Source organism: Lynx canadensis, chromosome F1 (genome assembly GCF_007474595.2).
Source record: "Lynx canadensis isolate LIC74 chromosome F1, mLynCan4.pri.v2, whole genome shotgun sequence".
Taxonomy (NCBI): domain Eukaryota; kingdom Metazoa; phylum Chordata; class Mammalia; order Carnivora; family Felidae; genus Lynx; species Lynx canadensis.
This window is the reverse complement of record NC_044319.2, coordinates 66,240,867-66,266,716: the sequence shown is the minus strand read 5'-3', so window position 1 is coordinate 66,266,716 and position 25,850 is coordinate 66,240,867. Positions and strand designations below refer to the sequence as shown.

Here is a 25,850-nt window from a genome sequence, read left to right as displayed (position 1 = left end):
CTCTCTCAAAAATAAATAAATGTAAAAAAGATAAAAACATAACTATAACACTATCACTTATACCGAAAACAGACAATAATTTCTTAACAGTAGTGTACAAATTTCCTTTAGAATTTCCTAAGTAGTATTTTTCCTAACTTGGTTTGAGGTGGGATCCAAATAAGGTCTCTTTGGTTGATGTATGTCAAGTCTCACTTAGCTTATAGGTTTTCTCCCTCTTTCCTTTCCTTTTTCCCTCCCCTCCTCCCCCATCTCCCTCCCTCCCCTCTCCTCCCTTCCTTCCCCTCCCCTCCCCTCCCCTCCACTCCCCTTCTCTTCCTTTTTTGTCTCCCCTCCCCTTCCCTCTCCTCCCCTTCTCTTCCTTTTTTGTCTCCCCTCCCCCCCTTCCCTTCCTTCTTCTTGTCATTTGCTTGTTGAAGAAACTGGGTCACTTGTCCTGTAGATTTTTCCACAGCATGGATTTTATTGATTGCTGTAGCCCCTCGTATTTCCTGTCAGCTGGTTGTTGGGTCTAGAAACTTGATTGGATTCAATTTTGATATCTTGGGCATGAGTACTTTGTAGGTGACATTGAATACTTCCATCAGGAGGCACAGAGTGTTAGGCTGTCTGGTTTTTGATGCTAACCTAATCAGTGGGTGTTCCATGAAATTTGCCATCAAAAGAGTGGTTTTCTGTGCCTTTCATTCCTTCTTCATTTATTGGAAGAATTACTTATTCTCATATCAACTATTCAGTAACTAAACACATGCCTCCTGCAAGAAAGACAGCCCAGTACCCTTGGGTGGGAAATTGTGTTTGGAAAGCACAGCCTATGGGAGGGATGCTCACTGCTGTTGGGTTGCTAATTATTTATAGGCCTTTTCAGTGGACAGACCTAGGAAATAAATATCTTTTTTAAAAAGAGCTTGATATCAACTTCTGCGGATATTTCCAATTAGGGTTTGTAGGGTTATTAATTTTGTTTTTGTATTTTTTTCTCTAGTGTGAAAAATCTTTGTCTTAAATAACATTAACATAATTACCTTTGCTTTTGGAAGCTCAGCCTAGAGCCTGCTTCTTAATACCCCAATTAATTAATTAATACCCTATTTAAATTCTTTTCTCTGCAAACTAGTGGTGTGGATTCTTTTGTCTACAGCGCAATCCTGACTGTAAGCAGTGTAGGCAGGAGAGGTGGCCCTGGGCTTGGTGTGGGAAGGACCTGGGCACTGTGCATGGTTAAGCCAACTGATGCAGATGACCCCAAGTGGGACAGTTGTTGGGGACGCATTGAGCAGAGACCTGAGTCACTCAGGCGTGCCTTTGTGCAAATCCCAAGTCACCAAAACCTGTGCTTCTGTTTTTCAACAGGAGTGCTTCTCCACCCTTCTTCCTTTTCCCTAAACGGGACCGTGGGGAGCACATGACATTAGGCTCCGAGCAGGGGTCCAGGGTCTTCTCTTACCCGTGATCCTGGTCACCTGAGCAAGTCTTTCAGCGGCTGCCCCATCACCAGTTCAGAGAAGGTGAATCAGGAGTCGCGGATGTGAAAGCACGTGGGCAGTTGGGACCAGCTGGTCACTCCCGGGACCCTGAGGACTACACTGAGCTGGGGCTTCGGGGCAGGGATGAGTCACGCAGGTGGGACATTCTCGTAACTGTCCGTGGCATCTTCATGCTGAGACCTGACCTTTCCGGCAGAGTCCCCTTGGAGCTGTGTCTTCACCGAGGAGTAGATAACTGCGGCATGCTGGGGTGGAAAGAAGAGGAAGGAGATTCGGGAACAGGGAGAGAGGATGGGGCTGTAGGGAGTGGTGGGAGAGAAAACAGGCAGGGACGGACACTCACCTCGTCCTCTAGGGACGCTCCAGAGGCACTGGCTGTGGAGGGAAAGGCACTCGCTGAACTGCGGGCATCCCGACCCGCTCAACCCAGGCTGCGAGCTTTCCCCCCAGAGGCTGGGAGCCACTGAACCCTTTGCACGGTTGCTTCTGCTTCCCCCCCACCCCCGACCCCCAATGTGCCCCACAGCACAGGTGGTGTTCTGTCTTACCGTTTCGTAGCCCAGCCCTCTGCAAGCTGTCTGTAATCTCCATTGATCTGTAAGGTCCTTCCTCACGACCACGCCAAGAAACCTTGCTTCCTGCCTTTACCACGTGTCAACACAGAATTTCTCTCTGCTTTAATCTTTGCCTCTCTTAGCTAACAGCACCTCCTCCTGACTCCAACCTCAGAGTACCCCGCTGACTGCTCGGCGGGTTCCCATGAGAGCGCTTCACGTGCGTGCCCGCGGGAAAACCCTCTGTCACGTTAACGGGTTCTCGTTCTTAACTTTATCTCCACGGTTCTCCAGAAAGGGAGCTGCAGTGAGAGGGAGGTTTAGCTGATGGTATTTGCCAGATCCTACGTGTTGGGAATTAAGAGTCTCCGAGAACTGGATGGAAGCATCATAGCCACATAGTGATGTATGGAGACAGAGCCTAATAAAAAATGCTTCTGGGACAATTGAGGCTTCTCTTTATCACTGTGTTCTTACCATCGACCTTTCAGGGTTACAGATCTTCTTAACGATGTGATAGAACCTAAGTTCTCTCTTCCCAGAATTATAGTCATACGTGTCGAACTATGTGTACAATTTTAGGGGTTTCATGCAAACCTCAGGGAACTGGGGAAGAAGTCTTGCTACAGATCATTAGTAAATAAAGTGCCTGAGATAGAAGTTGTCCACCAACACAGTGCTCAACTTCAGTGGTGTTCTGACGAATCCGTTAAAGAGTGTGAACAACAGTACGTGATCAAGGTAATTCTAGAAGACGCATTCAATTAACCCCAGCAACTTGGAGGCAGTTCTGATTCTGCCACTCAAAGGGTCCTGGCTCATGGGGGTGGCTGAGAAAGCCAAGTGACGGACAAGGCAGGTGGTCAGTGTTGGTCAAGGACGGCGATAGGCTCTATAAGCAGGAGATCTTGCAGCAAGACAGAAGACTTGGTCTTCGGTTCGTCTTTTGCTGGATTTGTGATCTTGGGAAGGCCCTAATGCCATTTGTAATACAAGTGCAAGATTAGACTACAGTGGAGATTTCTACTACGAAGATACAGGGGATTTTAATTTGCAAGTGAGCTGCTGTATTTGGAAAAGCCACCTATGAAGTGGGAGAAAATATGTGCTCGCTATATATCTGATAAGGGGTTAATATCCAAAATATATAAGGAACACAGGGAACTCAATAGCCAGAATCCTCCCACTACTGCCTCAACTAAGAACGGGCAAAAGACCTGAATATACATTTCTCCAAAGACAGATGGCCAGCAGATGCTGGAAAGGGACTATGCAACATCACTGGTCATTAGAGAAATACAAATAAAAGCCACCATGAGATGTCACCTCACACCCGTTAGGATGGCTGTCATTACAAGGGCAAGAGCTAACAAGTGTTGGGGAGGAAGAGGAGGAAAGGTAGCCCTTGTGCCCTGTTGGTGGAGATGTAAGTCGGTGCAGCCACCGTGGAAGACAATAGGGAGGGTCCTCAAATAATTACAAATAGAACTACCATATGATCCAACAATCCCATTTCTGGGTTTGCACCCAAAGGAATTAAAAATCAGGATCCTGAAGAGATAGCTACACCCCGTGTTTGCTACAGCATTATTCACGGTAGTCAAGACATGGGAACCACCTAAGTGTCCCCGAACAGATGAATAGGTAAAGAATATGTCACACACACACACACACACACACACACTGGAATATAATTCGTCCGTAACAAAGAAGGAAATCCTGACATTTTGACACCATGGGTGGGCCTGGACGTTGCTGTGCTAAGTAAACGAAGCCAGGCACAGGAAGAAAAATCCTGCACGTGCTCACTTTATGTGCAGAATCTGAACTAGTGAAGCTCATAGAAACAGACGGTAGGATAGTGGTACCCAGGGGCTGTGGGAGGGCGAACAGAAGGAATGGTCAAAGGGTACAGGGTTTAAGTTACGTAGGATGAGTGACTTCTGTGGATCCACTAGGGAGCACTGTGCCTGTAGCTGGCGATAGCGTATTGCATACTTACGATTTGCTGAGAGGGTAGATCTGTGTTAAGTGTCCTAACCGCACACACACATAATAATCATGATGATGATAGTAATGATCATAATAAAAAATAAGAATGGGGGGAATAAAATTTTAGGAGATACTACCCATGCTTGTGGCCTTGAGGGTGGTGATGGCTTCGCTGGCATATACTTATCCTCAAATCGTCCAGTTGTATACATTAAATATGTACAGCTTTTTCCACATCAGAAAAAGTAGTAGTGAACTACTTATAATATGCTAGAATATGGATGAGTTGCAAAACATTATGTTATGGGAAAGAGGCCAGACAAAGAGACTACATTGCATATGATTTCATTTACATGAAATTATAGAAAAGCAAAACTCCAGGGACAGAAAGTGGGCCATTGGTGGCTGGGGCAGAGCTGGAAAAGTTATCTCAAAGGGGCAGGAGGGGACTTCCCGGGGTGTTGGGAGTGTTCTATGTCCTGATGGTGGTGGTGGGTCTGGGACTGGATACATTTGTTAAACTTAACTGACTATCTGTCACCTATCCTTAGGTGTCCCCATGGACAGATGTGTCCAGCTGGGACAGGAGACGGGAGTGCAGCCATGGAGCCCCAGCCCAGTAGGGCCCACGGCTCCCAAAGGACTCCAACGGTGGGAAGCTGGATGCGAGCGGGTGGGGATGAGGCCATTGAAGGGTCACAAAAACTGCTGGATTAGAGACGGCCGCTGTACCAAGGAGCGGCAGGAAGGAGTGTCAGGCGGGAAGTCAGAAGACAGCACTCACTCACCTCTCAAGGAACGGCCTTCTTCTGCACCTGTTGCCAGACAGGTGGACGCCAGCTCCCAAGCACCAACCGGGCGAGTCCTTTCCCACCCAGGTCCCCAGCACCCTCCAGGATGGTGAAGGGAGACCAGCCACAGAAACAGAGAGGCCAACTCCACCCTGCCCTCTCACCACCACCAGCTCCCGTTCTGAAGTTTGCCTGAACTAGCGGAGGGCTAAGTTTTGATGAACATCTCGAACTGGATATTCTAGCTGCTGACTTGACACTGTGACATACCGTGTCCACCTGCTGTCTGTTCCCTACGAGAATGGAGAGTGTACTGAAAAGCCTTTGCTGCCAAAATGTTCACCCTGAGCGTGTGGGAAGATCTCCCGCAGAGCAAAGTTTCAAGAAACAGTGGGGAAACACATTTTTGTAATTAAGTCCTCAGTCTCGCTTGTTCCGTATATTGGCTACATGGGGCTGTTTATATGAATGAACTGAACATATGTGTCTATATTTATATACGTTATGTGAACGTGTATCTACACACGTCTCACCACATAGCGGGTGGCTTGTAAGCCTCATTACTTAAATACTTAATTCATTACTTCAGGGAAATTTTCAGACGTCCGCCTTCACGGTCACAATATCGATCAGAAGGATCTGATCGTCAGGAGATACACGAAGCATCTTTTGGAGTCTGTCTTCTCTCTTTGGAATCTAAGCTCCGCCTACAGGGATTTCCACCTGCCTTGTCTGCCGATCGACTCCGTGTACTCACTGCGGCGCCTAGCACGTAGGGGGTACTCAGTAAACACGTGTTGAATGAAGGAGTATAGTTTGCAACCAGGATCTTCCCCAGTGACTTACCTTCCCCTTCTTGCCCCGGTCGAATAGTCTGGATCTCAGAATATACCAAGTGTCCCTCTCCGAGACTCCCTGGAAAGGAGAAATGGCACTTTCAAGGCTGCTGCCGTCAGTGGTTATGTGCTACACAGGTTTCTTCCTAAGCTTCCTCCCCACACTTCTTGGACACAGAATGAAGCAGTGATTTCTCGGGGCGTTTGGGTTTGGGATGCCGTAAGGACACCAGGGCTTTCTCCAGGCATCCAGCACATTATCTTTCCCGGGCTCAGGCGGGAGCAGCTTCCCTACGGGGACTCCTCACCATTGCCGTACAAATGCTGGAGCTCCACTGGGCTGTCTTTCTGTCCCTGGCACCTGCCATGGGGGGCCTGTCCTGGGCCTGTGGCGGGAGAGCTCCTGTGACACATGGAAACACATGATCATCCCTGGAACATCATAAGATGCACAGCAGCAGGATGGCCAGAGAAGAAGGGGCATGGGGGACATCGGCGGACAGCGGGGGCCAGGGACCCAGAGAGGAAGGGGCGTGGCGGGGCGGGGAAGAGGAGAGGGGAATCAGCAGATGGCAGGGGACCAGAGACCAGGAATGGTTTAACTGGACCTTCAGTAGGTCCATATAGAGCCAGACTGTTCTTTTGAAAGAAACCCTAGGACCACAGTATGGGCAGACTTTTGGGGACAAGGCTGGCCAGTGTCTGACATCATTGTAACAACCATCCCATAGACAGAACGGTCACACTCAATTGGTTAAAAAAGCCTCGCCTCATCACCAGGAGGTGTTGACTAAGTGTCTTCACACGGTCTTACCCGGACAATTCCAGAAGGAATTAGACACAGTCTGTGCTCCCAGTCACTGGCTATAACCCAAGACTGAGACGCGTAGGTAGAAGAACCAGATTCTCCAAACCAAAGTTAAAGACACAAAGTCTGATGAGTACATGTGCACATGTGAGACTTCCCTGAAAGCTGGAACAGTTGTGCACACATTTACAGCAACACGTTGCCTGACCAGAGTCTTGTCTGCTCCAGAAATATTCTGCGCCCACCTAGAAAACCTAAAATCTTTGGTATTACCCATTTGGGTGAATGGATGCATTTCAAATAAATGGATCTAAATACATGCAAAATCCATAATACGAACTATTGGAAGGTTCTAGAAGTTGTGATTTTGCTCATTTCCGGGGATGTGAAAACGTGGGCACCTAGCCACAGGGGCAGAAAGACACCACGTGAGCTAATTTTGTAAAACCACAGTCCTGCATAGTCTATTCTTGGAAGACCGGAAGCCTGAGGCCTCACCTGGTTGTGTTTCCTGGAGAACCATCTCCTGCAAAACAAAGCAAAGGCACATTTGTGTCAGCAGAGGGCGCTCCTTCCCAAAAGCTTCATGAAGGGAAACTGGCTTAGAGAGGCCATCAGAAAAAGTCCACTGAGACCATGCACCCGGTCCTGGACTTTTAGGAAAATGATCCGGAAAAGGACTGAACAAAGCGCGTAGCTTGCTGGGGATAGGGCTATACGTTCCTGGGCCGAATATGCAATCGTCTGAGACTTGACGAGGGTTCAAGGCAGAGATGATACACCTCAAGGAATACTGCCGGGGACCAAAGGGTCTCTCTTGCAGAGCAGTGAGGGGATGTCACGGAGCATCTGTGCTCATGCCCAGAGGAGTCTCGGGCTCCGACTCAGGCCTGCTAAGGAGGCTCGCGGTCCAGATCCAAAGTGGCCCATGCAGCCACGTGGATGGTGCCGAGAACAACGTGGTGGGTTGAACCGAGCTGATTAGATCAAGAGGCCGAGTTGGAGGGTGGTTGTACTAGAGCTGAAATAGCTTCTGGGCCCGTCTTCCACACTAGGCTCTCTCGCGTCTGAACTATCCTGATGGGACTAAGGCAGAAGCCTCTGGAAGTGTGCGGCTCTCCCCCGGGGAGGGGAGGAGGGGAGGAGGGCGGGCTGGCCCGTGGAGAGCCCAGCCCTTGGAGCACAGGACGGCAGCTTCAGGCTTTGACACGGGGAAGTCTCCAAGGAGGAAGGAGGATAGAGATTAGCCAGCCTCCCTTCTCACAGCCCTTTGGTGTCTCTTGAACGCCCATTTGTGGGGGATTCAGATGGGCTGCGGTGTGTAGCTGAGTGACCATTTGAGCCAAAAAACTGCAAGGGGAAACTGTCCGTATTAAGTTTTTGGAACTTGACATTAAGAAGTTTACTTCCTTCCTACCTTTCACTCAAGACTTAGAGAACCCGGCCAGCTGCAAGCAACCCTCAACCACAGCACCTGTTCACACCTCAGGAGGAGGGTGTATGTCTGTGGGTGTTGAGGGCGGTGAGCGGGGAGAATGGTGGGTGCTCCAGGGAGCGGGGTGCTCGGCAGGGACCGGGCTTGGCCTCTAGCAGCGGGTAAGAGAGAACACAAACCTGACTTCCTCTGGTGCCGGCGGTAAATCAGCAGGCCTGCAGCCAGGACAAGAACGCTGAGCAGTCCCCCAGTGGCTCCCGCAGCAATGAGGCCCATTCTGTTCCCTGGAGTGCCTGAGGGGGGAGAGCCTGCATGAGCCCCGGGGAGAGAGGGCCAGGACGTCCTGGAACTTTCCTCAGCTCGGCTGGGGTCCTGAGCCCTGGAGTGAGAGAGGAACCTAGCTGACCAGGGCTAGGCCCGGGCCGGTGCACACAGGAGGCAGCCTGAGGGGCGGGATGGGACCCTGCGCTCCGGTAGGAGGCTCCAGGCTGAGGGTCTGGGGGGCCAGGGCAGAGGGGAGAACGCAGCCAGCTCCCTCCGCTCACCCACGGACACCAGCTCCAGATTAGCATTTGAGGGGACCCTCTCTCTGGAAAGTCCGTATTCTTGTACTCTGGCCTCTTGGGAATTGGCCCCGGCCACCCGGGAAGATGCCACATGAGGCTGGCTCGGCAGCCCGCTGAGAAAGAGAGCGCATATCACTGCTGACGGGCACGCGGGGAACCAGCAGCAGCTCGGACATGGCTCGCCATTAAAACCACGCTGGGACGCCAGAGGGAAACAGCACTGCCTCGCCCCTCCTAGAAGCGCTGAAGGGGAGGAGAGAAGCCGAGGGAAGCAATAAACTCAGTTGTCAGGGGTTTCTGACTTTTCCATTGGATCCATTCTCCTCATTCAAGAGATTTCATGTGGCTGATGCATTCATTCACTCATTCGCTCATTCATTCATTCGGTAGCCATTTATTGAGTCCTGCCATGTGCCAGGCCTTGAGGACAGAACAGTGAACAGGACTGCGAGGTCCCTGCCCTCATGGAACTTACAGTCCAGGGAGGGGAGGCAGACAATAAGCAAATACATTTATAACATGTCTGGTGACGGTAAGGGCTAAAAAGCAAACCCAGACTAGAGGGGCAAAGAGTCGGTGGGGGTGGCAGTGTTTGCATGCAGATTCTTGGTCCTGACAGAAACCAGATTCAGACTTCGGATGCCACAGGATTACACAGAGAACATTCGCGTACCAGAAGCACAGCAACGTTAATTATGATTCCCACTTAACTACATGGCACTCTGTGTCTGTGGTTCCTGCCACAAGGTAGGCACTCAGCACCCAGGGCCACCGGCCATTGGTGGCATTTCTGTCTCTATGCTTTCCCTTCCTGACAAAATCAACACACCTATGAGTGATTCTGCCTGCAAACGGTGTTCGTGGGGAGTTGCCAGCCCCCCCCCCCCCCCCCCCGCACCATGACAGCTAAACCAGAGGAGTGGAATGCCAGGGAGAAATCCAGGGACACAGCAGCTTGGCTGTGTGTCCTAGAGTGAGTCTTTCCCCATTGCCCGCCTGGGCGTCCACCTGTGCCAAATCAGAATCAGCCACGCCTAGGGTACCTAGGGTTCCAGATTTAACGAGCAGGGAGCAAGTCTTTCCCCTCCCTGGTAACCCCATTTCCTAGAAGAAATGGCTCCTCTGGGGAAAGGAGTTGAAATACGTTTTAGTTTGAAAGGCACAGAACAGTTGCGCTCCATCACCTCCAACAGTCTAGAAGAAATGGGCCAATTCCTAAAAACATACAACCTGTCAGGACTGATTCATGAAGACTGGACAGACCAGTAATGAGTGAGGAGATTGAGTCAATAATAAAACCCACCCAATGAAGAAAGCCCAGGGCCAGATGGTGTCACCGGTGAATTCTACGAAGCATTTAAAGAAGAATTTTAACTCCAATCCATTCAAAGTCTTTCCCCAAACCGAAGAAGAGTGAGCACTTCCAAACTATTTTATGAGGCCAACATCACCCTGACACCAAAGTCAGATAAGGACGCCAGGAGAAAAGTACAGAGCGATATCCCTGATGCATATAGATGCAAAGATTTCCAAAGAAGGTATCTGACTGGTCAACAGGTACATGAAAAGGGGCTCAGCATCCCTCATCAACAGGGAAATGCAAATCAAAACCACAAGGAGATACCGAGTCACGCCTGTCAGAATGGCTATGATCAGAAAGGCAAGAAGTAGCAAGTGTCGGCGAGGATGTGGAGAAAACCCACATGCGCTGTTCGTGGGAATGCGAGTTGGTGCAGCCACTGTGGAGAACAGTATGGAGGTTCCTTAAAAAAATTAAAAACAGAACTATGTGATCCAGCAATCTCACTTACGGCTATGCATTTGAAGACAACGAAATTACTATCTGGAGGAGACATCTGTCTCCCCATGTTCTTGACAGCATTATTTATAGTAGCCAGGACAGGACAATACCTCAGCGTCTATTATCAAACAATTGGACAAAGAAAATATGGTATATGTCATTATTATATATATATGATGTATATTCCATCACATACATTATATATAATATTCCATCACATATATAATATATAATGTTCCATCATATACATTATATACATAATATTCCATCATATATAATGTATGTGATATTCCATAATATATTATATATATAATATTCCATAATATATTATATACATAATATTCAATCATATATAATATTCAATCATATATATAATATTCCATCATATATAATATATATGATATTCCATCATGTATATAAAATATTCCATCATATATATATTCCATCATATATTATATATATAATATTCCATCATATATATATTCCACCATATATATTACATATACTATTCCACCATATATATTATATATAATATTCCATCACATATAATATATATAATATGCCATCATATATATTCTATACATAATATTCCATCATATATAATGTATGATATTCCATCATATATTATATATATAATATTCCATCATATATAATATTTCACCATATATTATATATAATATTCCATCATACATATATTTCACCGTATATATTAAAAATAGTATTCCATCATATATACGATGCACTATTAGCCATAAAAAAGATACCCTGCCATTAGCAGCAACATGGATGAGACTTGAGAGTATTATGTTAAGTGAAATAAGTCAGACAGAAAGACAAATACTGTAAGAGCTCACTTAGATGTGGAATCTAGAAACGCCAAAGTCGTAGAAACAGAACAGCTGGGGTGGCCAGGGGCTCTGGGGGGAGAGCAAGATGGCGGATGTTAGCCAAAGGGCACAACCTTCCGGTCATGGGAGGAGCCAGTGCGGGGCGTGTAACGCACCGCGTGGTCGCTACAGTTCGGGACACCGCGCCGCACACGCGATAGCTGCCGAGAGCAGGTCCTAAATGTCCTCCCCACGCACACCCGTGCGCACACGATGCTGGTGTGAGGTGGTGGAGTGTTAACCCGCCCGTTGCCGGCAGTCGTCCCACGTGATAGAGCACGTCATCATGTTGTATATATCATCATATATGTACCACCAATTATGCCAATTCTGTCTCAATACAGGTGGGAGAAGAGAGAGGGAGGTGTAGACCGCACAACTGGATCGGTGGGTTAAGATCCTGGCTCCTCCCGCCGTGTGGCCACAGACCATTATTTCATCTCCCTGTGCCTCAGTTTCCTTTTCCGCTGTTGTTGGTGTATTGTGGACATACGTGAAGCGCTCTGAACGCTTCCCGATGTGGCGGGTGGCGTCCAGGCAAGTGTTAGGTCTCGTCTGGCACCCTCACGCTACGCCCCAGGCCCTTGGGAACCTCGTGCTACCTTCCGATCCGTTCAGGGGACGTCCCCACAAGTTAGGTCTGCTCCCACACAGCATCACCCTGGCCACCTTCAGCCCATTCTACAGACTGAATTGTGTCTCCCCCAAGATTCCTATACTGAGGAAGCCTGGAGTCCCAGTGTGACGGTTTTGGGGATGGAGCCTTTGGGGGGGGGTCATCAGGTTTAGATGACGTCTGGGGGGGCCCCATGATGGGATTAGTGTCCTTACAAGAAGAGACACCCGAGACACCCCCGCCCCCGTCACCCCTCTCTGCCATGTGAGGACACAGGTGCTCCAGGAAGGCCGCTGTCTGCAAGGGGAGGAGAGGGCCCTCCCAGAACCCGACCACACAGGCGTCCTGATCTCAGACTTCCGGCCTCCGGGCCGGTGAGAGATGCATTCCTGTGGGGGAAACCACACGAACCAAGGCCCACGAATTTAAAAGATTTTGTGAGAAATCCCCTCTCTGTCATTGGCCAACCGAACCCTCGACGTCTGCTTACTCCGTGAGAGCGGAGGATGACACCCGTTAGAGTCGTGCACGCCAGTGCGACGGCACGCGTGGGCAAGGACACAGGTCCCTTGTACTGACCTTAACCTCCGGAAGGAAGAGGAACATGTTCACACTCAGCTCTGAGTTTCCAGCAGTCTCTCTCCTGCCCACTTCAGGGAGTGTCGCCTTTGGGCTCCCCGAGGACACCTGTTTCGGTACAAGAGCCCTTTCCCCAGAGGCCGCCCTCCCGCTTGCAGAGCCTTTCTGGGGTTCAGGGCCGGCGCATCATCTTCTGGGGGGCGCCCCTCGGCGGCTTCTGGCTGTGCTAGCCTCTTCTCCCTCTAGAAATGGCACGAGTGTGACACCAGGCTCGGTCTCTGCCCATCTGTGCCGGGACCACACCCACTCATAGCGTTCGCTGAGAAATTTCCAGAGTGAGAGGCGGACGCTCCCGTGGCACCTGTGTGTGGGAACACCTGACCCAGGAGGGCCCCCGTGATCACAGGACTCGCCCCGAGGGAGCTGAAGGGAAACTGCACGGCAGCCGGGCAGCCCCCACAGCAGCCCCCGGTCCCACAGCCCCTGAGCCACCTGCTCGGTCCACGGCTGTGTCAGGGCCGACTGCTCTGGGCCCGTTCAGTGTGGCTGACGGCGGGGACTTCCTCGGAGGACTTCTGACCTTGCCCTCCGCCTCTCACAGCTACGTGATTGTGTGCAGGTGTGAGCTTTGTGACCTTACACGAATTGCCACACCTTTCTGAGCCTCAGAGTTCTTTTCGGTAGAATGGAGACACCAGGGCCATCTTCACCTTCCGGGATAGTTGCTGCAGTCAGTATAACCGTGTGTGTAACATTCATTCTCTCAGTAGGTGTTTATCGAACGCCTACTGTGGGCCAAGCCCTGGTCCTGGCACCAGGGATACAAGAGCGGTCAGAATACAGACCTGCCTTCGGGAGGCTAGTATGGGAGCGGTGGGAGGGACAGAGAGACACGGCAGGGCCGGTGGGGGTAAGCGCTTTGAGGAACGACACGGGGGCCCTGGGGAGGAAGGGCCAGGGTGGTCTGGGCACGTCTCACTGAAAAGGTCTCACTGGGGGAGGTGAGGGGTGAGTATGAGGCTATCACGAAGAGCAGTGCAAAGGCCCTGAGGCAGGAATACAACTGGACGGCTTGAGGAAGAGACAGGGGGCTGCGGTGGCTGGAGTGGAGGAAGTGAGGGGAGGAAGGAGGGAGAGCAGGTCCTGCAGAGCCGCGGGACCTGGTGGACGATGGCCGTCACCCTGAAGGAGACGGGAAGCCAGCGGACGGGGCTTTGTACGGAAGAGCAATGTGAGGTACAGGCTCCTCGGGATGCTGCGCAGGGAAGGGGCTGTGGAGAGCAAACGCGGACGCAGAAGGCCCGTGGGGGCGTTGCCGCAATAACGCAGGGAGGGAATACTGGCGACTCAGGGGGCAGGGGAGGCTCCGGGGATGGCTCAGGTCCCGGCCTATCCTGAAAAGCCAGCTGGATGAGACGCGCAGGTGGCCTAGATGCGCAAGACGGAACAAAAGGCAGGCCTGAGTTTTGGCCTCAGCAAGGAGGAGGGTGGGGCTCGATGTCCCCGGCGATGCGGCAAAGCAGGAGCCGTTGGTTCGGGGGCACAACCAAACCTTGGGATGAATTCAGTTTGAAGATGCGGACGAGCCCTTCTTGTGGAACATGTGGGTTGAGCGCTGGACGCGTGAGAGGTCTCAGCTGTAGGGGGTGTGGGAGTCGTGGGCAAAGAGAAGTCCGAGGTGCATTTAAAGTCACTGAGCCTGGGTGGGGGGCGCCTGGGTGGCTCAGTCGGTTGAGCGTCCGACTTCGGCTCAGGTCATGATCTCACGGTCCATGGGTTTGAGCCCCGTGCCGGGCTCTGGGCTGACGGCTCGGAGCCTGGATCCCGCTTCGGATTCTGTGTCTCCCTCTCTCCCTGCCCCTCCCCCGCTCACGCTTCATCGCACTCTGCTTCTCAAAAATGAATAAATGTAAAAAAAAAAATTTAAAGTCACGAGACAGGGTGAGACAGTGCAGACAGTGGGCACGGAGGGAGGACGGAGGACAGAGGCCCGGAGAGATGGGAGGACTCGGTGAGGGAAGCCTAGACCCAGTGTCTGGCCGAGGGCAGGGGACAGAGCGAGCCGCGTCTGGCGAGTCAAGGAGGAACGTGGTCCCGGAAGGAAGGCGGGGCCAGCTGTGTCGAGAGCTGGTGACCGGCCGAGTGACACGGAGACAGAATTGCCGTTGACCCCAGCAACGTGGAGGCCCGTCCACCCTCGTCAGCGCAACTCGGGTGCCGGAGAAAGCCCGGTGCCGACGGGGTTGGGAACTCTGCGCGGGAGCCTGGCCGCTGTGGCTTCTTGGGGACAGAGGGAGAGACACAGGGGCCCAACGGTGGGGCCCAACGGAAGGCCCGTCCCCTGAGCGCATGTGACCGGGCCTGCGTCCCCTCCCCTGCCCTGCAGTCTGGGCCCTGAGACCGTCAGGCCTGCAGGATGGCTGGTCCTGTTGGGCCGCAGGAGGCCGCGATGGGCCCGATGCCTCCCTGAGAGACGCGTGCCCTTGACACGGACGACCCTGCGATGCTGTTAACGAGCTGACGCGGCTCTTTGACATCAGCACGCGACGGGTCAGAGGGCAGGCACGTGCGGTCGTCTCCGGGGCGAGAAACGGCTCCTGCCGGCCATGCCCCACGTGCCCTATCAACGTTCCCACGAAGAAACTGTATCGCGGTGGAAGATGGCAAAGTGGAGGAGGCAGAATCACCAGCGGTGTTGGCCACGCCCACCCCCAACCTGAGGAAGCCACGCTAAGTAAGGCCGCTGGAGAGGACGGCTCACCTGTGACAGTGACGTTCAGGACCGAGCTGCAGGCGAGGCCGTGGCCGTTGTCGGCCGTGCAGAAGTAGCCCCCCGCGTGGCTCCCGCCGACCGCAGGGATCTCCAGCTGCGCCCTCTGGGAACGCCGGCGTTTCCTCCCCAGACTCTCCCCCGTGTCCTCCCGGTGCCAGGAGAACGTGGTGTCCCCCGTGCCTTCGGCCGCGGAGCAGATGAGGACCAGAGGCTCCCCCGCAAGTGCCCGGCCCTCCGGGGGCTGGGTCTCCAGGAGCACTCTGGACACCGGGACCCCTGCGTGGACACGAGACAGCGGGTGAGGGCCTGGGGGCAGGGGGGAGCTGGCGTGTCGGACGGGGTCACTCTTTACGTGACTTTAAGATAAGATCTACTCGTCAGCGTGGGGTCCCTGGGTGGCTCAGTCGGTTAAGCGTCCGACTTCAGCTCAGGTCATGGTCTCAAGGTTCGTGAGTTCGAGCCCCGCGTCGGGCTCTGGGCTGACGGCTCGGAGCCTGGAACCTACTTTGGATTCTGTGTCTCCCTCTCTCTCTGCCCCTCCCCCACTCATGCTCTGCCTCTCTCGTGTGCAAAAATAAATAAACATTAAAAAAAAAGATATACTCGCCAGCAGGTGCTGGTGTTGTAGTACATAGACTGTGCAGTTGGGACCCAGACCCTCACTAAACGTCCTGTTTCCATCCTGAGACATGAAGTCCCAGGAGAGAGAAAGCAGCGTTTGAGTTTTGTCTGAGGTCCTGGCGGCCGCCTGGATCGTCTGCGGCGACAGGTGACCGCGACCTGTCTGCAGTGACAGGCGGTGGCTGGCACTGGGCTGGACCACACCTGTCTCTGGGAGCCCTGCTCAGGTGCCTAAGACGAGATGGTGATTGTATTGATCTTCGCACGAGTGTGCTTCCCGCTCGTGGGCGGGCGCTCCCGCTCTGGGTGGCTATTGCTTGGGAAGAGGCTACGCCCGGCCCCTCCGTAGTTCGCCCCAGATCTGGCCTTCTAGAAGGTGCCGGCTCAGTAAGGAGCAGGGCGCCTCGTCGTCTGGCTCGCGTTCGTCTTCCCGAACTGGCCGCTAGCGTTCCGAGGCGCTACGGTTCCCAAGGAAGGCTGAGTTTTTAGAAAAATGGTGGTGGTTCTTTGATCACCGTACCTCGCTTCTCAGGGCCAGCCGCCCCCATCAGGAGGCGGTCCCCACCTGCACAGCGCGAAGGCAGCAGTTTGTGGGGGTGGGGGAGGCCCCCACCCCACCCCCACCCCGCCGGCGGCCCTCCCACACTCACCCTGCACGTAGACGTGCACCGGGAGGCTGAGCTTGTGGACGCCCTGGGCCGCAGCAGCCCCGCACGTGTATGACCCCGCGTCTTGTCTCCAGATGGCTGTGATCTGCAGTTCCGGGGACCGGCTCCAGTCTGACAGCACGACCCTGCGGTCCCCGAAGAAGCTGAAATGAAGCACAGTGTCCGGCCGCTCTGGAGGCAGCTGAGTTTCGCAGCTCAGGTTCACAGAACCGCCCTCCGTGGGCTGGGAGGGGGTGACTTTCAGCTTCGGGTGTGGAAACAGTTCTAGAGAGAAGAGGGAAACCAAGGTCTCAGAGGGCGGCCCTGGGGGCCCTGGGGCAGGCGGGCTCGGCTGCTGGGTCCTGGGGAACTTCAGACACAAGGCACGACACGGGCGGACCCCGCCTTCCCCTCTTTCCGCCCCAGCTCGAGCGCAGGGGCCCCGCGGCTCTGCCTGCCGGGGGACACGCGTCCCTCGTTACCCAGCGTTGGGACGGCAATGTGTGGGTGCCCTGTCACACGCTGAGCGAGTCGCTGATCTGCATGGAATGAAAGGTTTACCTTGAACTTGAACAGACTTGGTATTTGACCTCCATGTGTGCATTTTGTCCACACGCCCAGTGCAGTGGTAGAAGCCGCTGTTGTTTGAACTTGCTCGTGGTATCGAAAGGTCCTGGCTCTGATTGGAGGCGGAGATGACTTTTCTGTTCCAAATGTACTTCACAGAGGTCAGCGTCTCTCGACTCCTCGTCCGGCACCTCAGGACCAGCGTGTCGCCTTCAAACACGCCATGTGGAGTCTGGAGCACGAGCCAGCCTGGAAGCCACACACAGACAGGGGCTTGGTGCTGAGGACGCCCCCTCCTCTGGGTGCAGCTCGGGTCGCAAGGCTTGGCTGTGTCTTTCCTGTCTCTCTCGCAGGGTTCGTCTCCTGCCCCGGGCCCACTCCTTCCCTCCCGAGTCTGTATGACCTGCTTCAGCGGCAAGTCGTAAATGAACCCCAAACACACCACCTCGACCCCCCCCCCCCCGCCACTCGGGGGCAGAACCACAGCATGACGATTCTAACGTGACCGTGAGCCGCACCGTGACTTTGCCGGACGCGGTTACAGATCACCCCCGACCGGCTCACCCGGGCCCCGAGCGGGAGTCACTGGGGGTCGGGGGGGGGGGGTTCCGGGGAAGAGACTAGAAACTGTCACCGTGCACTGGGGTTTGCTCTGTGGCAGGCTTGTCAAACACAAACCCCGGGGGCGAGGGACGGGGAGCGGGGTCCCTGGCGGACATTCTCCCGCTCTTCAGACGCTCGTGACAGGTCAGTTCTGTCCCCTGTAAGGTGACTCAGGGACTGACTGCCTGTCCCCCTGCGCGGTCCCCATGCGGTGGTCCAGACCATTGTCTGTGAAGTGGGCAAAGCAGGACCGGGAGAGAGTGGGTGCCCCCTGAGGCAGGACAGTGGGAGGAGAGAAGGGACGGGTGTCAGGAAGGGGGAGGGGGAGGGACACAGGCCTGACGGGGAAACTCCCCTCCTCCGAACTCATCTGTGTCCCTGTCTTGTCTCTTGCAGGAGGCTGGCCGGCCCTGAGGGCACGGGCTAAAGCAGCCTCAGTTTGCAATCCCCTAAACGAGTTCCTTCCTCCCCGTAAAGGCACAGGGATGTCTGCTGAGTGGTGTTAGAAAATGACACTCTAACGTCTGTCGACAGTCCTTTGAAAAACACCTACAGACAATGAGGGGCCCTGGGAAATGACGGTGTTGGAAGTCAAGGGTTAGCGCTGAGCGAAGACCCCCAGGTCTGCCCACCCCAGGGCGCGAGGATACGCGAAACGACTTGTAAAGGTCTAAGTAGTTCACCTGCTTGCTCACCTGAAGAAAAGATCATGTTCACTTGGTCACTTGGGAGCGAGTCCTGGGTCTGGCATCTGTACTGTCCGGAGTCACGGACCTCCAGCGTGTTGCCTGGGGTTTCGCGTAGCGTTCTCCTCCCAAGGTACCAAAGGAACCGTTTTATTTTCTCTGGAGCGTGGAGGTGAAGTACATTGCAAGTCAGGGTCACTGTCTCTCCTCTGAAGGCGACGGTCCATGGAGGATGGAGGGAAATCACGGGTTTGGACGCAGCTTCTGAGGAAGAGAGAGACAGAGCCTGAGATGGGGACGCCTGTGATCCCCGCTGCGGTCGTCTGTGTGGGACGGACCCGAGGACCAGGCTTGGGGGGATCCCCAGGAAAGCCCCCGTCGGGAGGAACACGGTTTGCCTAGGCTCGGCTTTCCTGGCTGCGTTCACCTTTGCCAGGGGTGCGGTGGCCGCTCTGTGGTCTGTAGGGGCAGGCTGGCCTTCCAGGGGACGACCCCAGCCAGCCCCGCTCTCCGTGGAAGGGCAGCCATGCGGGCTGGGCCCTCGGTCGGTCCCTCCTGACTCCCTCCTGTTACAGCCGTCTGTCTAAGAGGAGCCTTTGTGTGGTGTGGCCGCGTGGTGGGGTGGGGGCTGTCGACGGGGGTTTGCGGGGGGGAAGTGTAGGAATTTGGGGGTTGATTATGCAATTATGGAGAAGTTGTATTTTTACCGAAACACGAAGTGGGTGTGGGATAGTGACGCTCAGACAGAGGCACACCGAGCGCGAGTGCCAGGAGCCAGAAGCTTCTCACTCCCCAGACTCAAGGATCTGCTTCTTGACAGTGGAATATGGGCCTTGCATGAAATCAGGCCCTAAGATCTTTGGAACCCCGACGGACAGACAGGAGCTGGAGCGTGTGCAGTAAGAGTTGAATTCTCCCCGTTGAAAATCAGGGAAAAGACTTCTCTCTGCCTTCCTTTTCTTTAGGAATTCCTTTCTAGCATACGTGAATCTTTGGACACTTGCCAGTCTCACCACTGGGGAATGTCCTGCTCAGGAAGGAGCCATCGCCTTTTGGGATGTGGACAGCTAGGGGCAGAGACGTCTCCCTGCTCCAACACGCACAGCAGCCCCAGACTATGCAGACGTTCTTTCCTGGGGTGGCTGAAAGCCAGTTACCCCGCACAGTGGTCTTCCCAGGTACTGAGATAGAGCTCGGATGAACTGTGTGGGACAGAAGGCACCATCAGGGCCTTGTGCCTGACAAGTGACTATTTGGCCGTGGGACCTGTGTGCCGTGGGAGGAGGGGCTGCTCAGCTGAGTCAGGAGTCGAGATTCCCTGGTGCCCTGGTGACCTCTTAGCGGATGGCCTGAGATGCCCGTCGCACCCTGGTTTGACTTGTCTTCAACAACAAGTGTTTTCTTTCTCTGCCACCTCTGTGGAGAAGATTTCTGGACTGGGAGAAAATTTTGCTTTTAATTACATTTCCCCAGCAACAAACTGCCACGGAGGCACTTCCCTCTCTAGGTGTTTATTTTCTGAGTTTCGTACCTTTGAGATTTGGGAGGGCTGGTCACTGAAGCGGACCCAGAATACACCACCGTGGCCTGAAAAATTATGTTGAGCTGAGGGCATTTCAGAGTAGATTTCATATATATTTTTTATTCTGAACACCCTTACCTGCCTCCCAGAAGGACTCCGTTATAAATCGCCTCCCAGGAGTAACCAGGAGCAGTGGACTCTTACCAGCAAGGACTAAACAGACGTCACGAAACTACCCTAACGTGCCGTCTGCTCTCCAAAGGGCCGGGGTGTCTTTCCTGAAAGCCCTTCGTTTTCCAAGAAGTGTCCTCCTCCCTGGCCCCTTTCCCTGCTCAGACGGTATCTGAGCCCCAAGTCCCAACCGCCTCCCGGGCTCGCAGTTTCTGTGCGCCCTGGTAAGAAGGGAATACAGATCTTTCTCCTGCGAATCTGTCTTTTGTCTGTTTAATTGGCAGTCCCCAGTGAGACACTTAAGGGGAAAGGGATGTTTTTCTTCCCTGAGATGCTACTCACCATTGGAAACCTCCACCCACACTCCCTTCCCCTTCGTGGCCTGCTGCCTGGGCCAGCAGTCTGTTGGGCTAACCTCTCGGTGTTGGTGTTACCGAGGAAGTACAATTGCAAAGTGACCTCTCGCATTCTGCCTGAGATGTAGGAATTCATGACTTTGGGGACAGTTACCAGCCAGGACTGGGTCGGGAGATGTCAGGGGAATAGAGCCAGGAGAGGACCCCCCCCCGCCCCCAGTGGGGGTTGCTGGGAGTGGTCTTGCCTCTATGGCGAAGGACCCAAGCTTCCTGGGGGGTTGGGGGGTGGGGAGAGCTCTCATGCGGTTTTGGTTACCTCCCTCCTCCCCCAACTTCCTGTCGTGCTGCCTGAAGCTGGGGCCCCTACCACGTTTAAAAAATCAATATGAGACTCGAGCTTTGTTCTGCAGAATTGCCTGTGGTAATCTAAATCCGGTGAAGTAGAAAATAAACCAGATCATTTCCATGTGCAATATTCCATTTTCCAAAACTAAAATCTCAATCACGCGGGCATGCAATTTATCGTAAAATCTTAAAAGTGGAATGACCGTAGGCGTGCTTTTTCGTTAATGCCTTTACGCTCACATGAGGACTGTCCACATTTAAGGGCGGCTGGAGACTTTAAACATTCTTACCTTTGTCTGCAAGAACACCCAAATAGATCTTTTAGTTACACCCGAATGTAAAGGGGATGCTGTCCCTGTGTTGGGGGCAAAGTTATAGAGTAATGGGAATGCTTGTTTTAGATGAAAAAGCTGATGTTCTGTTTGGTGATGCAAACGTTCTTGTGTCTCCACAGACTTTTTCTGTCTCTCTTTAGAGGACCGTACAGACGATTCCATGCTCGCAGTGACCATGGACAGAAACCCCTACTGTCCGTGTTCCTGGGAAGCATCTGGGATGGGAAGGGGGGACTGGGAGGCGGGTCTTGGACCCGAGGGAAGGGAAACCTTCCGCTGGTGTGTTCAGCTTGTTTCTCACTGGTCCGCGGAAGCTGTCCCCTGCTGTGTGCTCAGAGAAGACGCACCTTGTCGGGGTCTCATGAGGTTTGGACTGAGTCAGTGAGCTTAACCACATCTAGTGGCTGATCTGAGATACTTGGTGTATTTTCTTCTCCACCCTAGAGCATCTAGCAAAGTCTGGCCAAGTGACAATCTCTTCCCAGTTAGGCAGGGTTTTGTGGGAGATGGTCCGTGTCCCCTGACCGAGGGGGACGGCCACAGACCCAGGAACTGCAGGGGACAGTGTACACGAGGGGGCCGTGGCTCCTGCTGGCTGGGGCCGGATGACAGCAACCAGCCCCCCAGGATGAACTCAGTGGTCCTGAAGGGATTTTTGGGGGTTGCCAGAACACCTGGACACAGCTCCCCCAAAGCCTGGTCTTCCTGCGGACCGGCAGGGCGGGGGCTCAGAGGCGACACGATCTGAGCCGTTACCAGGAAAACATCTACACAGCCTGCTGGACTTTGGGGTGGAGAGCTTGCTCATGGTAGGGGTGGTGCTGTGTTGGGCCAGGAAAGGTGAAGAGGCAGAGATGTTTGCATCCTGGGTGCCCCTCACCGAGGTCTCAACCTACCTCTCGCCTTCCCTCCCAGGCTTCTGTGCACCTGTCAGGGCGGCCAGCACCCCACATCAGGTGCGGGCACGCCCCTCCTTGACCTCTGTGACATGCGCCCCAGCCCTCCCCCTCCATTCATCTGACACAACGGCAGGTATGACCTGAGAGCGTGACTCTCTGGCTCATCGGGTCAGAGTCATAGGACAGGGTGACGTTGCCCTGCCTGTGTCCTCAGGATGGGGATGCGGGGACCAGGTCTCCCCTTAAGAGCACTCCAGACGGAGGCCGGTCACTAGAATATCTAGAAATGGAAAAGAGGAAAGAAAGAGGGGGCCTACTTACCAAGCTGTCCACAGACTGGAGCTGTAAAGAGAGGTGAGGGTGAAGGTCAACGCGAGGCCGGAGCTGAACCCTCCCCCCCAGAGAGCCCCCTGCCGGGGCCCCACTCCAACGAGGGCGGGAGAGGCGTGCCCAGCCCCACCACCCGGAGGAGTCAGGGGACACCGTGGCGGCCAGAGCGCAGGCGGAAGAAGGCCTGGACTTCAGCGGTGCGACGCTGGGCGAGCTACGGAAGCCCAAGCCTCCCCTTCCTCATCGGCAACATGGGGACCATAAAGGTGACCTCGTGGTCTTGTTTCAGTGGGTGAAACTAGTAAGTCTTCCATTGCTGGCTGCTGTCCCTGTCCTTTAAACGTGAGCCTGGCGGGGCCCCCCGGGGGGGCGAAGCCTCCAGCTTCGGCACAGGTCATGATCTCAGGGTTTGTGGGTTCGAGCCCCGCGTGGGGCTCCGTGCTGACTGTGCAGAACCCGCTTCAGATCCCCCGTCTCCCTCTCTCTCTGCCCCTCCCCTGCTCCTGCTGTCTCTCAAAAATAAATAAACCTTAAAAAAATACATAAACAGGAGCCTGGTGTGGCTGCTGCTCAGACCTGGCTTCACCATCTCCTTGCCTGGGGGCTCTTCCCTCCGGTATCAAGAAAAGGCAGGTCACACCCTGATGAAATCTACCTCCTCCTTGAAGCCTTCTCGGATGCCTCTGGGCTGCAGGGTCCTCACTCTGCTCTAGGCTCTAGTGAGCCATCACAGCTCGCTGAGACTGGAAATCGGATATGCGGGGTGGCTAACAGCACGGTTCCTGCGAGTGTGGACTTGACCCCTGACGGCCGCTGTATGGAGCTTAAGGGCGAGAGACCGTCTCTGCGCCTTGGCTCCAGTATCGGCAAGGTGGGATTTATCGCAGTTCCAGCTCACGGACTGCTAGGAGCTTGGAGTAGACTCACACTTGGGGTATTGTTAGAAAAGTGTCTGGCGTGGTCGGGGCTCAGCAATTAATTATCAGTTGCCATCAGCGAGAATTAACGACTGTCACCACACATTCTCTCAGGAGTCATCGTGGAATATTTTTGTGGTCTGTTTTCAAGCCAAACGCTTTTGCATTTGTGCTTTGAGTTCCTCACCAGAGTGCCGGCTCTTGGGGACAGAGACCGTGTCCTCTGTGTCCTGTGTTCTCCCCCGTGCCCACGATACCCCCTCGTTCACTGTTTACCAAGTTCCCGTGATGTGCCAGCCTCACTGGTCACTCTGCCCCTAGTTAGGGTCTGGAGAAGCAGCTAGGAACAAGAAATGAGCTTAATAAATATTTAGTGTACAAGTGACCGACTGGTCATTTGTATCAGCTTGTGCTGCTAGGACATTAATGCCTCACTTGGACCAATATTGAAAAATAGTACAGAGGTGGAGTGAGGGGGTGGGGGGGAGAATCCAAGGGAAATCATCTTATTTTCTGTCTTGCAAATATCAGAGCAGGGCATGACTGTAAGATTCAGAGAAGGAAATAACTGTCTCAGTGGAAACTCATTTCTTTCTTTCTTTTTATTAATTTTTTTAAATGTTTGTTTATTTTTGAGAGAGAGAGAGCCCACGAGCAAGGGAGGGGCAGAGAGAGAGGGAGACACAGGATCCGAAGCAGGTTTCAGGCTCTGAGCTGTCAGCACAGAGCCCGACGTGGGGCTCGAACCCACGAACCGCGAGATCATGACCGGAGCCGAAGCCGGAGGCTTAACCGACTGAGCCACCCAGGCCCCCTGGCAGAAACTCATTTCTGTGTCGGCTCACGTTTAGGACACGTTCCCTTCGCACGGATTTAGGGCCTCTGTGATCAGGGAGGTAACTGAATCTAACCGTGGATATTTTACGTGGCGAAATAGGCCCACGTCGGGAGTAGGAGGAAATTTTTTGTAGGCAATTAAAAGCAAGCGATGAACACACTTTTGGAAATCATTCCCCAACCCCCCCCCCATACCGTTCGATTAACACCTCGCCTCTCGTTCATTTCCTACTATTTTGAAATAGGAGTGGAACCCATTTGTTCAGCAGCCCAGAGGGGGTGGGGGGGCTTTTGCTCGCGGAGAGGTTCGGGTTCCCCCGAGAGCAGAGGCTTCTGCTCGCCCACTTACCCAGGACCAGCAGAGATGCCCACAGGAGCATCGGCGCGTGCTCTGGGATGCTCTGGGACGGACGGACTGGCCGGTCCCGGCGCTGGGCAGTGAGTAGAGCGAGGTGCCTCTGAGTGTGGCTGGCTGTGATAGCGAAGTGAAAAGAGGAAGTACAGGAATGTTTCTTAAAATACCAGCAGCACGTTACCCAGGGCCAGAGACTCTCAGTGATGACAGTCACTGTCTAGCAGAATAAGTACCGCTCCGACTTCGTGGTGTGAACGGCGCCTCAAAGCTTTCGTTGTCTTAGTCTCAGAAGCTTCCAGCCGCTGCCTTCCAGGGAACCTGCAACACGTGCTCTCTCTGCTGCCAGAGGCCAGGCAACACTGCAGACCTGCTGTGAATCACATAATCCAGGGACGTCCTCGAATCGGTCCGGAGCAGGAGAGGTTCTCCTTCGAGGCCGAAATGCGCTTCTCTGACCTCAGGGGCCTCCGCCGGACCACCTCCGGCCGAGCATCCACATGTGACGAAGCATCCGAATCATAAGACAGCTCGCGCTCCGTCCGACACATATGAAAATGGCCTGACTCATTTTCTCAGAGGAAGCTACCAACTTTGATCTGGTTAGCAGGTGGACGGCAGAATCAGTTATAGCCCCATCTCGCTCTTCCTGGAGAATGCACTGCCAAACTTTCCGTTGAGGGTCCTGGAAGCTAGAGTTTGTTTACAGGAATGTCCTGACGGATGCACACGGATTCTCTAGCTGTAACTTACGCGGGGGGCCGGGTGCTGGGAGTCCAGGGGTAAGCAAGGGTCAGTACGCTTTCATGGGAAGGGGGCGGGCAGAAGAGCCAGCGAAGGGCTCAGTACGAGTGAAAAGCGCTGTGAGGGTCCAAAAGGAGCGAAATCTAACCCAGGGCTGGGGAACCAGGAGAGGATTCTCAGGGGAAGTAACAGCCAAGTTGAGGTGTCTTTCCAGGACTGAGCAGTGAGAAGGGACCAAGGTGGAGGGCACTCACCATCACCATCGTCTTCACCCCCAAGACATCTGTGACTCGGTGACCCTTGATCCTCCTGTGAGTGGCAGATATCAGACAGAGGACGAAGTATGAGTGATCTGCATTGCTGTAGCCCAACATTCCATGTGCCTACAACAGCTCCTTTCTCTAACTTGGGCTTGTACTGAACACCACTCGTGCTCCGGGCAATGTCCGTGACCTTGGAAGTATAATAAGATGAATAAAAGACACTTCTTTTCATGTTTTTATTTATTTTTGAGACAGAGGGAGACAGAGCATGAGCAGGGGAGGGGCAGAGAGAGAGAGGGAGACACAGAATCGGAAGCAGGCTCCAGGCTCCGAGCCGTCAGCCCAGAGCCCGACGCGGGGCTCGAACTCACGGACCGCGAGATCGTGACCTGAGCCGAAGTCGGACGCTCAACAGACTGAGCCACCCAGGCGCCCCAGTAAGATGTTCCTTTTCATTAAAAATTTTTTTTTTTCAACGTTTATTTATTTTTGGGACAGAGAGAGACAGAGCATGAACGGGGGAGGAGCAG

At 53.7% G+C, this 25,850-nt stretch overlaps 1 protein-coding gene across 2 annotated transcripts; it reads right to left on the bottom strand.

The window, feature by feature from the left end:
• Positions 1-437: 437 nt before the first annotated feature.
• FCRL4 (Fc receptor like 4) lies at positions 438-24,574 on the bottom strand. Of its 2 annotated transcripts, XM_030301844.1 has the most exons (12): positions 24,311-24,571; positions 22,199-22,219; positions 18,259-18,513; positions 16,955-17,209; positions 16,397-16,678; positions 15,114-15,401; positions 8,083-8,196; positions 6,967-6,994; positions 5,969-6,063; positions 5,671-5,739; positions 1,831-1,862; positions 438-1,732 (listed from the first exon to the last, which is right to left on the bottom strand). In XM_030301844.1, exons 1-12 carry the CDS (start codon positions 24,339-24,341, stop codon positions 1,616-1,618), a joined length of 1,587 nt encoding a protein of 528 aa, XP_030157704.1. In that variant the 5' UTR covers positions 24,342-24,571; the 3' UTR covers positions 438-1,615. The 2 variants fall into 2 exon arrangements, with proteins under 2 accessions (XP_030157704.1, XP_030157703.1); XM_030301843.1 differs by lacking the exons at positions 438-1,732; positions 1,831-1,862 and having other exon boundaries at positions 4,029-5,739; positions 24,311-24,574.
• Between the last annotated feature and the right edge of the window lie 1,276 nt (positions 24,575-25,850).